Raw genomic sequence first — 15,700 nt, forward strand, 5'->3', positions numbered from 1 at the left:
CGTCATTGATGTATGTTCCTGTGACCAAGGTCCCAGAAGTTATTTTTACCCAGAGGTCACTTTGGGATGAATAATAATAATAACCCAGAATCATTGATCATTTATTCCCCGAATCTGGAAAAAGAGCAACATAAATATATAAATATACTGAAGTAATGAGGATGACAGCTGAGATTTAGTCTGTCGGTCTGATGTTTGTATCTTCTTTTCCACGGAAGCCAGGCTTGGGCTCTTCCTCTGAAAAGCCAGACACAGGATGAGGCTTGCAAGACTGTCGTGGTTTTTTCCTGGCAAATTTCTCTGCCAGTGCATGGACTGGGTATATTGAAGTTAATTGAAGGAAGGTGTCTCTTCCTTGTGTCTAAAATGATCCTTCTGCTAATATTGCTCCATTTGCCCTTTGGGGTAGTGATGAACGAAGATGTAAACCTCTCAAACCTATTGACACCTCCAAATAATTATTACAGTCCTGGAGATTACCTCATTACTGGAGTTATACCAGTGGGAACAGCTGTCTATCCATCATATGCTTTCATGTCTGACCCCACCCACGACTTCCAACCGTAAGTGTCCCTTCATGTTAGCCTTTAACTGTCCTCAGACAATTCCGTTATTCTCTGTAGCAGTTTATATGTGGGGTGAGCATCAGTTTCTTAAGCTCCTTAGTTTTGAAATACGACTTGAAAGGTGACAAGGAAAATGGAAGATTCGTCTGGCTGTATTAATGGAAGCTGCTCACCAAAGTCTCCTTTTCCCAAGGAACAAACATCTATTCTTGGTCAAATACTGTCAACAACTTAAATGACAACTTAAACTGATGGAATACGCACAGCTTGTGGACCTAATATAGTATAAGAGAACAAGAAGAACATACATTTAAAGAAGATTGGAAAATGTTTATTGAATATATGGGGAGAAATTGTGTACACTTGAAAATGTTGGCAGCATTAAGATAAATTCAACAGTGTAAATAGGTTTTGATGGAAGTAATAATGGAATACTGAATGGTTTAGTTTATGTAAAATATGCAGGGATTTATGCTATGCAAAATGAACCATGGAAAGAGAAGAAGGGAAGTCGTTGATATTTTAAGGCTGTTTAAGTGAATACTCTAAATTATAAAACAGAAAATTTAATTTAAAAAATTATATATATAAATTAAATAACATAAACCTGACCTTTGAAGACTCTGTAAGTAAACCATTTTTAACTTATCAAACATGTGATCTTTTTCAATGCTAGGGGAAGTGGGAAACTTTGGAAGGATTTTAGAAGAGCATATATTGTAGGACTAACAAACTACAGTTCCATGCTTTACTTTCCTGCATCTTTTGTGATTCTAAATCTCTGCTGGGATTCTCTCAAAGAGAACTTGCCCCAAATGTAGATCTTGGCATCCTGGAATTCCTCTTTGATACCTATTTTTTCATTGCACCAATAGATATGACATTTGCTTTTCATTCCAGGATACTGGAGAGGAACCTCCAATACATTCTGACCATCTTGTTTGCCATTCATGAGATCAATGAAAACCCCAAGCTCTTACCTAACATCACCCTTGGCTACAGCATCTATGAAAATTGTTTCAGTGCCAGGACAGCCTCTGAAGCCACGGTAGACCTGCTCTCTACCAGGCATTGGATGGTACCTAATTTCAGGTGTGGAAGGCAAGGCAAGCTCCTTGCTGTTATTCAAGGAGGGGATTTTGAAACCTTTTTTCAAATGGCAGCCATGCTAAATGCTTACAAGGTCCCGCAGGTATGGAGAATAAGGGGAGGCCTGGCTGGGCAAATCTCAGATCTAACTGCTTAACTCTTGTAATTGAAACAGGGGTGATGGGGGTTGAAGAGTATATAACCCTTTTCTTGGTTTGGGAGTTTTCCGTTGACGTCTGTCTCAAGGAAGTTGGGATAAACACGTGAACTCACACTGTTTGCCTTTTGCAGCTCTGTAGTACACTTAGGAAGATGACACCTATATAAAAGAAACTTTAAATTCTCAGGGAATTTAAATAAGAAGTCAGTGACTCAGAAATTTATTAAGAAAGTTGGAAAGCAGAATGTGAGGGCAACATTGCAAAGCCTTAAACAGGAACCGTGTCGCTAAAGGATTCCTTGTCATTTAGTCACTGTTGTTAAGCTGTCAAGACAAAAAAATCCAAGCTGAGAGTTGCAAAACTGCACAAAAACTGTTTTATTTATCGGGGTTAGCACACTTTGTTGTTGTTGTTGTGATTATCAGAAGTAATAATATCAGGACTTTGGAATGTTGAAGTTAAAGTGGACAGGGAGCTTTTATAGTTTTGTGCATCCTTATTTTCTTCATAAGATCTGCAAATGCTACATTCTATATTTGCATTTCGCAATGTCTGCAGATTATTTGCAACACTAAGCATCGATTCCTCTCCTTCTAGCTCACTTACGGTTTTGCTAACCATATTCTGAATGCTAAAACTCAGTTCCCCTCTTCCTACTGGATGAGTCCGAAGGAAACTCTGCAATATAGGGGGATAGTGAAGTTGCTCCTGCATTTCAGTTGGACGTGGGTCGGACTCCTTGCTCCAAAAAATAATGATGGGGATCACTTCCTGCAAACCATGATGGCAACATTCGTTGAGAGTGATATTTGTGTTGCCTTCACAAATGGAATCCCACAATTGTCTTCTGATAAAATTCATGGTGCAAAACAACACTTGATACATTTTCAAGCCAACCTTACACAGAAGAAAGCCAATGTGATTATTTATTATGGGGACTCCAACTCAATGTTTCTGTTGGCACACACACTAAATGAAATTGAAAGAAAAAGCAATGCTTCTGTAGGGAAAGTTTGGATCTCCACAGCTCTCTGGGGCTTCACCTTAAGTTCATCTTTTGCATATGAGAATATCGAATTATTCCACGGCGCACTGTCCTTCATCATCCAAGCAAATAAGAGGTCGGAATCTCAGGACCTTTTCTTGACTCACAATGAAGATACATTGGATCATGCTTGGTCAGAAACATTGGACTGCTCTCGTCCCAACCACAAATGGTCAAGGAACACTTGGAAAAGATGCATGAGGAGGGGGAAACTGGAAGGTCTTCCCCCAGACTGGCATGGGAAAGGCATGTCTGCTGAGAGCTACAATGTTTACAGTGCTGTCTATGTCACAGCGCACACCTTGCATGCTCTGATGACATCTGCATCAAGCCACACGTTGAGTACCAAAAAAGGCAGACAGGACGTTCTGAATGTAGAGCCATGGCAGGTGAGAGAGACACACGGGGAGAGGGAGAGAGAGAGGGGGGGAGGGGGAGAGGGAGAGAGGGGGAGAGGGGGAGAGGGGGAGAGGGGGAGAGGGGGAGAGGGAGAGAGAGGGAGAGGGGGAGAGGGAGGGGGTGTTTCTTGTTGTCTCACACTACTTTCATTCACTTAGGGCTCATCCACATTTCCCTTTTTTCCCAGTGCTTTCTTTGCAGAGGTCAGAGTCCTTTTTTTGCCCTGAATTGGAACAAGTGGCAACTTGGGTTTTCTGCCATTTGCTCTGATTCAGTGGTAAAAGGCAGGAGGTTGCAAGGAAAGCACTGGAAGGCATGGGGAACGCTCAGACATGTGCCTAGAAATGCAACACAAATTGAGCCTTTGGCCACCTCAAGCTGCTTGCCGCAGCAAACTGTCCCAATAAGGAGAGACTGTAGCTCAGTAACAGAGAATCCCAACGTTGAAATCCTGGAATTTCCAGGTAAATATCTTCAGGCAATCAGGTGGTGCATCAGTTTCCATTAAAGGAATGGAGGTGAGGCGGGGAATTAAGATTAGGATGGAAGAAGGAAGGAATGTGATTCATTGACCCATAGTACACATGTTGACATTTTATCTCTCTCTTTCTAGCTTCACCCTTTTCTGAGAAGGCTCCACTTCAACAGTGCTACCATAAATGAGAGGTATTTTGATGAGGACAGGGAGTTGGTGGCTGACTATGATATTGCGAATTTGGTTGCATTTCCTAACCAATCTGCCATAAGAGTGAAAGTTGGGAAGCTGAAGAGGCAAGCATCTTCCGGTCTAGAGCTAACTATTCACGAGGAAGTCATTGTGTGGCCCAACTGGTTCAATCAGGTGAGGAATCTATTCATAGAATCATAGAAACCTAGAGTTGGAAGGGATCTGCGGGTTGTCTTGTCCAACCCCCTGCAATGCAGGAATCTCAGCTAAAGCATCCATGACAGATGGCCACCCAACCTATTCATAATTTACAAGCTGGCATAATGTAGTAGTGAGCTTTGAGCCTGGAAGTCTCTTGTTCAAATTAGCAAATACCAATATAGCTGGTCTCAGCCTCAATCTCTCCTTGGTTGTTCAGAGTCAGGTTGGTAGCTGTGTTGGTCTGACACAGTTGAAATATATATAAAAAAGAGACCAGCTATGTTTGTTTTGGGTATGCACATGAAAGGTTATACTCAGAACAAACTTAGTTGGTCTCTAAGGTGCTACTGGACAATTATAATTTATATATATATATATATATATGCAGGTTTTGGTGTCTTCGGGTGTCTTCCCGTGTAAGAGTTGGGGTGTCTAGGCGACGTTTCGACGAGGTCTCACTCGTCATCTTCAGGCTGGTGCTTACGGCTTCTTGTTACTGGAACAGAGCAGGATCTCAGTGTTTGAGTTCCTATAAATACTGTTGAGGGGGTGTGGTGTATTCTGGGCAGAGAGGAAGTTCCCAGGATAGTGTGACTTTTCTTCTTTTGTTCCTTAATTACTTGAGGGATATCTTGAGTGATTTCTTGAGTGATATTCTGAGTACCACTTAGGAGGGTCATTAAGAGTGGATTAGTTGCTAAAGCTTTCGTGTCTTGACCTCTTGAGCTTGTGAAGAGTTTTTCTGAGAAGATGGCTGTACTGCACTTAGTTGTGTTCTGGCTTGGCTTCGTGTATAGGGGCGAGCTGTGGTTTTGTGCCCTGTGCCAGTCAGATCTGTGTAGGGATTGCAGGGGGGTGTAGCATCCGGAGGTGCCACTATGGTTTGGCTACTGGATGGTGTCTGTAATTTATCTGTGGAGAGGGTCTGGGTTTGGGTCTGGTGTGGTTGATTGGTGATGGTGTTCTGTGTGCCTGTGGTTCTGGTGTCGGTTTTTGTGGGGAGGGCTAATTTCCAGATGTCTGGCAGGCGGGACGTGTCGTCACGCTTGTTCATGTTGTGAGGGTGTTTCTCTATCTCGATGGCTTCCATGATTATTCTCTTGTGGTGATGTTCCATGTTAAAGAGCAATTTGGAATCTGCAAAATTAATTTCGTGTCCTGTTTCTTTCATGTGTTGGAAAAGAGAGGAGGTTTTTTCTTCTTTTTTGACGGCATTCTTGTGTTCTGCGATACGTGCATTTATTCGTCTGTTTGTTTGTCCAATGTACGTGGCTGGGCAGACTTTGCAGGGTATTTCATAGACCCCTTGGTTTTCCAACTGGATTTTATCTTTGGGGTTTCTGAGGATATTGGCTATTTTTTGGTTGGTGCAAAAGGCTGTTTTGATATTGTGTTTATGGAGGATTTTGCTAATTTTATCTGTAGTGCCCTTGATATAAGGAAGGAGGGCCATGCCATTGTTTTCTTCTGTGTCTTGGTTTTTGGGGGGTGTTTCTTTTTGGATTAGCTTCGTAACCCTGTTTTGCTGGTATCCATTGGCGATTAACACATTTGAGAGATTCTGTAACTCAGTTGTCAAGTGGTCTTTGTCAGCCAGGCGTTTGGTTCTGGAGATGAGAGTCTTGGCTACGGAGTTTATTTGTGCAGGGTGGTGGTGTGATTGTGCATGTAAGTAGCGGTTGGTGTGTGTTTTTTTCCGGTAGATGGTGTGTCCTAGGGAGCCATCAGGTTTTTTGTAGATTAGGACGTCAATGGCATGGCCCTCCTTCCTTATATCAAGGGCACTACAGATAAAATTAGCAAAATCCTCCATAAACACAATATCAAAACAGCCTTTTGCACCAACCAAAAAATAGCCAATATCCTCAGAAACCCCAAAGATAAAATCCAGTTGGAAAACCAAGGGGTCTATGAAATACCCTGCAAAGTCTGCCCAGCCACGTACATTGGACAAACAAACAGACGAATAAATGCACGTATCGCAGAACACAAGAATGCCGTCAAAAAAGAAGAAAAAACCTCCTCTCTTTTCCAACACATGAAAGAAACAGGACACGAAATTAATTTTGCAGATTCCAAATTGCTCTTTAACATGGAACATCACCACAAGAGAATAATCATGGAAGCCATCGAGATAGAGAAACACCCTCACAACATGAACAAGCGTGACGACACGTCCCGCCTGCCAGACATCTGGAAATTAGCCCTCCCCACAAAAACCGACACCAGAACCACAGGCACACAGAACACCATCACCAATCAACCACACCAGACCCAAACCCAGACCCTCTCCACAGATAAATTACAGACACCATCCAGTAGCCAAACCATAGTGGCACCTCCGGATGCTACACCCCCCTGCAATCCCTACACAGATCTGACTGGCACAGGGCACAAAACCACAGCTCGCCCCTATACACGAAGCCAAGCCAGAACACAACTAAGTGCAGTACAGCCATCTTCTCAGAAAAACTCTTCACAAGCTCAAGAGGTCAAGACACGAAAGCTTTAGCAACTAATCCACTCTTAATGACCCTCCTAAGTGGTACTCAGAATATCACTCAAGAAATCACTCAAGATATCCCTCAAGTAATTAAGGAACAAAAGAAGAAAAGTCACACTATCCTGGGAACTTCCTCTCTGCCCAGAATACACCACACCCCCTCAACAGTATTTATAGGAACTCAAACACTGAGATCCTGCTCTGTTCCAGTAACAAGAAGCCGTAAGCACCAGCCGGAAGATGACGAGTGAGACCTCGTCGAAACGTCGCCTAGACACCCCAACTCTTACACGGGAAGACACCCGAAGACACCAAAACCTGCATTCCTGTACCCGTGAAAATCTACGAAAGCATATATATATATATATATATATATATATATATATATATATATGCAGGTTTTGGTGTCTTCGGGTGTCTTCCCGTGTAAGAGTTGGGGTGTCTAGGCGACGTTTCGACGAGGTCTCACTCGTCATCTTCAGGCTGGTGCTTTCGGCTTCTTGTTACTGGAACAGAGCAGGATCTCAGTGTTTGAGTTCCTATAAATACTGTTGAGGGGGTGTGGTGTATAGCCCAGAACGTTGGAGGCTATACACCACACCCCCTCAACAGTATTTATAGGAACTCAAACACTGAGATCCTGCTCTGTTCCAGTAACAAGAAGCCGAAAGCACCAGCCTGAAGATGACGAGTGAGACCTCGTCGAAACGTCGCCTAGACACCCCAACTCTTACACGGGAAGACACCCGAAGACACCAAAACCTGCATATATATATATATATATATATATGCTTTCGTAGATTTTCACGGGTACAGGAATGCAGGTTTTGGTGTCTTCGGGTGTCTTCCCGTGTAAGAGTTGGGGTGTCTAGGCGACGTTTCGACGAGGTCTCACTCGTCATCTTCAGGCTGGTGCTTTCGGCTTCTTGTTACTGGAACAGAGCAGGATCTCAGTGTTTGAGTTCCTATAAATACTGTTGAGGGGGTGTGGTATATAGCCTCCAACGTTCTGGGCAGAGGGGAAGTTCCCAGGTTAGTGTGTCTTTTCTTCTTTTGTTCCTTAATTACTTGAGGGATATCTTGAGTGATTTCTTGAGTGATATTCTGAGTACCACTTAGGTGGGTCATTAAGTGTGGATTAGTTGCTAAAGCTTTCGTGTCTTGACCTTGGCCAAGCCAGAGCACAACTAAGTGCAGTACAGCCATCTTCTCAGAAAAACTCTTCACAAGCTCAAGAGGTCAAGACACGAAAGCTTTAGCAACTAATCCACACTTAATGACCCACCTAAGTGGTACTCATAATATCACTCAAGAAATCACTCAAGATATCCCTCAAGTAATTAAGGAACAAAAGAAGAAAAGACACACTAACCTGGGAACTTCCCCTCTGCCCAGAACGTTGGAGGCTATATACCACACCCCCTCAACAGTATTTATAGGAACTCAAACACTGAGATCCTGCTCTGTTCCAGTAACAAGAAGCCGAAAGCACCAGCCTGAAGATGACGAGTGAGACCTCGTCGAAACGTCGCCTAGACACCCCAACTCTTACACGGGAAGACACCCGAAGACACCAAAACCTGCATTCCTGTACCCGTGAAAATCTACGAAAGCAAATATCTCACCTCTACGGGGAGGAAACCTTCCAGCTGACAAGAACCTACGAGAAACTAGAAATCCGAAGAGCCACCATCTTATGTGATCTCTTGTTCCTACGCAACTGCCGAGACAACAACTTAATTCCCACATGCTTCCAACTTAAATTCCACTCTAAAACCCCAGCTACCGAAAGGATCCTGAAACGAACTGAACTATCCCTAATCAGAAACGAAATACATAAGAAAAGATACCTACTAAACCAAACCAACAAAGATCTGCTCACTCTTCACCTCAAACTTTGTAACAAAATCCACCCTGCACTCTGGGACAAATGCAAACAACTAGCCGTCTGGAGAGCTGAAACTGAGACCTCACATAAGACAGACAGACACACCAACAAACTCCACAAACTAGAGAAACGCCAGAAGCCCAGCCACCCTCCACAACAACCCATGAAACAAACAGTACATAACATATCAGACAGGATCCTCACCCCAACTGAAACCAAAGTACTCTCCAAAGGTTTCAACTTTGCAGTCGCCCCGAGACGCATCCCCACGGAAAACATCATATGCGGAGTCGAAGCTAGCCTAACCAAAATCGACCCAGATGAAGCCAATAAAATCAGACTTGAAGTCACCAACATCCTCTGCTCCAGCAAACTACCCAGAAGCAATTTACACAAAGAAGAACAGAAAGCACTCACCAACCTGAGGAAAGACAACAACATAATCATTCTCCCAGCAGACAAAGGTAATGCCACTGTTGTGATGAACACATCGGACTACCAAGCAAAACTATCAAATCTACTCCAAGACCCTACCTACCAACCTATAAAAACAGATCCCACCACCTATCTGGAAAAAACCACCAAATCCAAAATAAAAGCCTCTCCTATCAGTGAAGAAATCCAGCTAAGAATCATCCCCAGAGAAAAATCATCCAGATGCCCCAAACTCTACGGTCTCCCCAAGATACACAAAGAAGGAACACCACTCAGACCAATAGTCAGCTCCATAGGCTCACCTCTACAAAATCTCGCTAAATTTCTCGCTAAGCAACTTCAGCCCTATGCAGAATCCATCGCTTCACACGTTACTAACTCCTTCCAGTTCATAGAAACAATAAAGAAGCAAAACCTACATCCCGATGACCTACTTGTGAGCTTCGATGTTGTATCTCTCTTCACTCAAGTGCCCATTAATGAAGCCTTGACAGCCATTCAAAACAAATACAATCCCCCCGAATACATCCTGGACCTGACCAACCACTGCCTAACCAACACGTACTTCATCCACAATGGACAAAGATACAAACAGATAGAAGGAGCACCTATGGGATCACCCCTCTCACCGGTCATCGCAAATTTGTACATGGAACACTTTGAAACCAATGCTTTAGACAAGTCAGAACACAAACCCAAACTTTGGCTCAGATATGTTGACGACACCTTTGTAATTTGGCCACACGGGAAAGAAAAACTAGATAGCTTCCTCACACATCTCAACAGCCTACACCCCAAAATACAATTCACTATGGAAATAGAAGCCAACAACCAACTTCCCTTCCTTGACGTCCTAATCTACAAAAAACCTGATGGCTCCTTAGGACACACTATCTACCGGAAAAAAACACACACCAACCGCTACTTACATGCACAATCACACCACCACCCTGCACAAATAAACTCCGTAGCCAAGACTCTCATCTCTAGAACCAAACGCCTGGCTGACAAAGACCACTTGACAACTGAGTTACAGAATCTCTCAAATGTGTTAATCGCCAATGGATACCAGCAAAACAGGGTTACGAAGCTAATCCAAAAAGAAACACCCCCCAAAAACCAAGACACAGAAGAAAACAATGGCATGGCCCTCCTTCCTTATATCAAGGGCACTACAGATAAAATTAGCAAAATCCTCCATAAACACAATATCAAAACAGCCTTTTGCACCAACCAAAAAATAGCCAATATCCTCAGAAACCCCAAAGATAAAATCCAGTTGGAAAACCAAGGGGTCTATGAAATACCCTGCAAAGTCTGCCCAGCCACGTACATTGGACAAACAAACAGACGAATAAATGCACGTATCGCAGAACACAAGAATGCCGTCAAAAAAGAAGAAAAAACCTCCTCTCTTTTCCAACACATGAAAGAAACAGGACACGAAATTAATTTTGCAGATTCCAAATTGCTCTTTAACATGGAACATCACCACAAGAGAATAATCATGGAAGCCATCGAGATAGAGAAACACCCCCACAACATGAACAAGCGTGACGACACGTCCCGCCTGCCAGACATCTGGAAATTAGCCCTCCCCACAAAAACCGACACCAGAACCAGAGGCACACAGAACGCCATCACCAATCAACCACACCAGACCCAAACCCAGACCCTCTCCACAGATAAATTACAGACTCCATCCAGTAGCCAAACCATAGTGGCACCTCCGGATGCTGCACCCCTCTGCAATCCCTACACAGATCTGGCTGGCACAGGGCACAAAACCACAGCTCGCCCCTATACACGAAGCCAAGCCAGAGCACAACTAAGTGCAGTACAGCCATCTTCTCAGAAAAACTCTTCACAAGCTCAAGAGGTCAAGACACGAAAGCTTTAGCAACTAATCCACACTTAATGACCCACCTAAGTGGTACTCAGAATATCACTCAAGAAATCACTCAAGATATCCCTCAAGTAATTAAGGAACAAAAGAAGAAAAGACACACTAACCTGGGAACTTCCCCTCTGCCCAGAACGTTGGAGGCTATATACCACACCCCCTCAACAGTATTTATAGGAACTCAAACACTGAGATCCTGCTCTGTTCCAGTAACAAGAAGCCGAAAGCACCAGCCTGAAGATGACGAGTGAGACCTCGTCGAAACGTCGCCTAGACACCCCAACTCTTACACGGGAAGACACCCGAAGACACCAAAACCTGCATATATATATATATATATATATATAATGTTGTTTAGAGATCAGGGATGGGAACATGATCCAGTTGTTCTGCAAAGAATGGACACATGAAAACAGAATGGTATAGTACCTATGGATATCCTTCAGATGTGTTTTTCCTTTCTTGATTCCCTTCAGACACGGCCCCATTCTACTTGTACAGAAAGCTGCCAACCTGGATACAGCAAGATCATGCCAGAAGGACAACCAATTTGCTGCTATGATTGTGCCCCATGCAGACAAGGAACCATTTCTACTCATACTGGTAAATGGGTTTGAAGGAACAGAAGGTCCGGGGGGTGGTGTGTCAAGGAGCAGGTTCAGGATGAAAATGGTCATGTTTGAAATTTTTGCAAATAAATTTTGCAAATAAATTTTGCTAAATTCTGATCCAGAATTTCAAGAGGCACATTTAAATATTAATTTGGAGTTCTGGTGAGTCCATTCTAGGCAAGCAATCTTCCTAGTGCATCGCTTAAGAGTGTTGCTCTAAGCGGGCTCAGATTACAGCTTGTTCATCTAAAATGACTAAAAATCCTTAGCAATAGGAACGCAGAAACAAAGAAAATCATCAAACCATTAATTCTAGCATGCGGGGGGCTACCCAAATTGTATAATTTGGCATCTCAATGATTGGTATTATTCATTGTATTATAATTTGGCATTGTTATAATGAGGCTTTTGTTGGATTGTTGTAATTGAAAACTAATAAAAATGATTATGAAAATGAATAAAAATCCTTAGCAACAGCAGTACCTCTATATCTGCCTAATAAGCCACAAACACTGCCTCCATATTTTGCTTACTAACTTTATAGATGTACAACTTCCTTTTCTAAAATTGAAAGCTAAGAATTTGAGCCCTCTGTGGCATGGGGGAGTGGACATAAGTATGAACTAAAAATCATTCAAAATTCTGCCTGAAATGTATTTAATTTGCCTGTTGTTCACCAGCAATTATGGGAGCAACCTTCCACTGTTTCCTAAACATTTTTTAATTATTTCAGTCACGTTTGTTCAGCTGAACTAGGTAATTATAAGCACTAATCATTGTGCTAGGCACTTCAACATTAACACCATTATCTAATGAGTAACTATTTCTCCAGGAAATTAACTATGCTAGTGATTTCCTAGATCTCAAAGATCTCAAAAGTGATAATCTAAACATACACACCTTCCTCAACCATTCCTCACAAGGCTTGGTTTCCAGACCCTGATCATATTGTGCACCCTCCTCTGCACACATTCCAGCTTCTCAATATCCTTCTTAAATTGTGATCCCAGAACTGGACACAGTATTCCAGGTTTGGGCTGACCAAGGCAGAATGGAGTAGTACTATTACTTCCCTTCATCTGGACCAGGGGTCAGAAACCTTTTCAGCAGGGGGCTGGTCCCCTTTCCCTCAGATCTTGTACGGGGCCAGATTTTTTTTTTTGGGGGGGGATGAACGAATTATTATGCCCCACAAATAATCCAGTGATGCATTTTAAATAAAAGCACACATTCTACTCATGTAAAAACACCAGGCAGGCCCCACAAATCACCCAGAGATGCATCATCATCATCATCATCATCATCATCATCATCATTATACTGAAATCTTAGGGTTTATTTCTTTCAGATGCAGATCATTGCCACCAGTGCCCAGAAGATAAATACCCAAACAATGAGAGGGATCAATGTTTTCCCAAGACCATAGTCTTCCTCTCCTATGAAGAACCTCTGGGGATTATCCTGGCTTTCTTTGCCCTGTTCTTGTGTTTCATCACAGCTTCTGTTCTCGGAATCTTTATTAAATACCAAGGCACTCCAATAGTTAAAGCAAACCATCAAAACCTCACGTACATCCTCCTTGTTTCTCTTCTGTTTGGTTTGTTATCTTCCTTTCTATTCCTTGGCCAGCCTCAAAAGCTCAACTGCATTCTTCGTGTAATAGCTTTCAGCACTTGCATCTCAGTCACCCTCTCTTCTCTTCTGGCAAAAATGACCACTGTGCTGTTGGCATTCATGGCCACGAAGCCAGGAAACAGCGTCAGCAAATGGGTGGGAAGGAGTTTGCCAAATGCCATCGTCCTTTTCTGTTCCCTCGTTCAGTTTGTAATCTGCATGGTCTTGATTGGAATTTCTCCCCCCTCCCCAGAATTTGGCAGGGGATCCACAGCTGGACAGATAGTATTGCAATGCAATGAAGGTTCTGCCACTATATTTTATTCTATCTTTCTCTACCTAGCCCTTCTGGGTACTGCCTCTTTCGGTGTTGCTTTCTTAACCATGAAACTACCATGGGGTTTCCAAGAAACCAAGTATATCACTTTGATCATGCTAATGCTTGGCTGGGTATGGGTCTTCACTTTGCCAGTCTTTGCAGGCACCGATGGAAAAAACATGGCAGTTTTGCAAGTCTATTCCATTTTGGCTTCCAGTGGTGGGTTATTGGGTTACATCTTCCTTCCCAAATGCTACATCATTGTACTGAGGCCTGATCTGAATACAAAGGAGCACCTAATGATGAAAAGGAAGGGAAAAAAGGGGGTTGTGTCAGATGTATAGTTCAGCCACATTTCAGCAGTTATTTTTTATATACATATTCATAAAAAGTATCAGAGCGTTTACAACAGTCGTATAGAAATACTTACAAAGCTCCTTTCTCTCCTGCTTTCCTTTTTGTCCTCCTTTCTATTCATCGGCCAACCTCAAAAGGTCACCTGCCTTCTCTGCCAAACCATCTTCAGCATCATCTTCTCGGTCGCCGTCTCTTCAGTGCTTGCAAAAACTATAACTGTGGTTTTGGCATTCATAGCCACAAAACCAGGGAACAGCATTAGCAGGTGGGTGGGAAAGAGTCTGGCAAATGGTATTGTCCTTTTTGGTTCTGCCTTTCAGTTTGGCATCTGCATTGTCTGGATCGGAATATCTCCCCCCTTCCCAGAACGGGACATGGATTCCCAAGTCACACAGACAATTCTGCAGTGCAATGAAGGGTCTGTCACTATGTTTTACTCTGCCCTTGGCTACATGGGCCTTCTGGCTGCCATTTCTTTTACTGTGGCTTTCCTCGCCAGGAAACTCCCTGGCGGTTTCAACGAAGCCAAGTTTATCACCTTCAGCATGCTGGTGTTTTGCAGTGTTTGGGTCTCCTTTGTGCCAACCAAGGGGAAATACATGGTGGCTCCACCCCCATCGCTCAGTGCGGACACTGAGGTCCAGCTCCGAGGGCCTTCTGGCAGTTCCTTCACTGTGATTAGTGAGGTTACAGGAAAGCAGGCAGAGGGCCTTCTCGGTAGTGGCACCTGCCCTGTGGAACGCCCTCTCGTCAAATGTCAAGGAAATAGACAACTATCTGACTTTTAGAAGAAATCTGAAGGCAGCCCTGTTTTTAATGTTTGTTTCATCATTTTTTTAATATTCTGTTGCCCAGAGTTGCTGGGGAAACCCAGCCAGATAGGCAGGGTATAAACAATAAATGTTATTGATTGATTGATTGATTGATTGATTGAAATCATTGGGTTTATTTCTTTCAGATGCAGATCATTGCCACCAGTGCCTGGAACATAAATACCCAAACAATGAGAGGGATCAATGTTTTCCCAAGACCATAGTCTTCCTCTCCTATGAAGATCCCCTAGGGATTACCTTGGTTTTCTTTGCCCTGTTATTGTGCTTCACCACAGGTTGTGTTTTGAAAATCTTCATTAAATACAGGGACACTCCATTTGTTAAAGCCAACAATCGAAACCTCACTTACATCCTCCTCGTTTCTCTCCTGCTTTGCTTTTTGTCCTCCTTTGTATTCCTTGGCCAGCCTAAAAAGCTCAACTGCATTCTCCGTCAAATAGTTTTCGGCACATTCATCTCAGTCACTCTCTCTTCTGTTCTGGCAAAAATGACCACTGTGCTGTTGGCATTCATGGCCACAAAGCCAGGGAACACCGTCAGCAAATGGGTGGAAAAGAATTTGCCCAATGCGATCTTCCTTTTCTTTTCCGTCGTTCCGTTTGTCATCTGCCTGGTCTTCACGGGAATATCTCCCCCCTTCCCAGAATTTGGCAAGGGATCCACAGCTGATCAGTTAGTAAAGCAATGCAATGAAGGTTCTGGCGCTGTATTTCATTATACCTTTACCTACGTAGGCCTTCTGGCTACTGCTTCTTTTGGTGTTGCTTTCTTAACCATGAAACTACCTTGGGGTTTCCAAGAAACCAAGTTTATCACTTTTGGCACGCTAACGTTTGGCAGCATTTGGGTCTGTACTTTTCTAGTGTACGTAGGCAGCAAAGGAAACAACATGACATTTTTGCTGGTCCTTTCCATCTTGACTTCCTGTGGTGGGTTACTGGGTTTCATCTTCCTTCCCAAATGCTACATCATTTTACTGAGACCTGATCTGAATACAAAGGAGCACCTAATGATGAAAAGGAAGAAAAAAAGGAGGCTTGTGTAGGATGTATAGTTCAGCCACATCTCATTTTTTAAAATACAATTTACAGCGGTACCTCAGGTTGCAT

The 15,700-nt window shown here is 43.1% G+C and overlaps 1 protein-coding gene across 1 annotated transcript in view; it reads left to right on the forward strand.

Annotated features, from left to right (window-relative positions):
* Nucleotides 1-534: 534 nt before the first annotated feature.
* The window catches only part of LOC310699257 (vomeronasal type-2 receptor 26-like), a gene marked incomplete at its 5' end in the record, with an annotated part of 29,048 nt that continues 13,882 nt past the window's right edge, over nt 535-15,700 (forward strand). The window contains 3 exons of the mRNA XM_083486881.1: nt 535-563; nt 1,467-1,614; nt 3,874-4,101. Coding sequence (XP_083343007.1) covers nt 535-563; nt 1,467-1,614; nt 3,874-4,101 — 405 coding nt within the window. The remainder of the gene's footprint in view (nt 564-1,466; nt 1,615-3,873; nt 4,102-15,700) is intronic.

This window comes from Podarcis liolepis (genome assembly GCF_965112155.1).
Source record: "Podarcis liolepis genome assembly, chromosome: 2".
Classification (NCBI taxonomy): domain Eukaryota; kingdom Metazoa; phylum Chordata; class Lepidosauria; order Squamata; family Lacertidae; genus Podarcis; species Podarcis liolepis.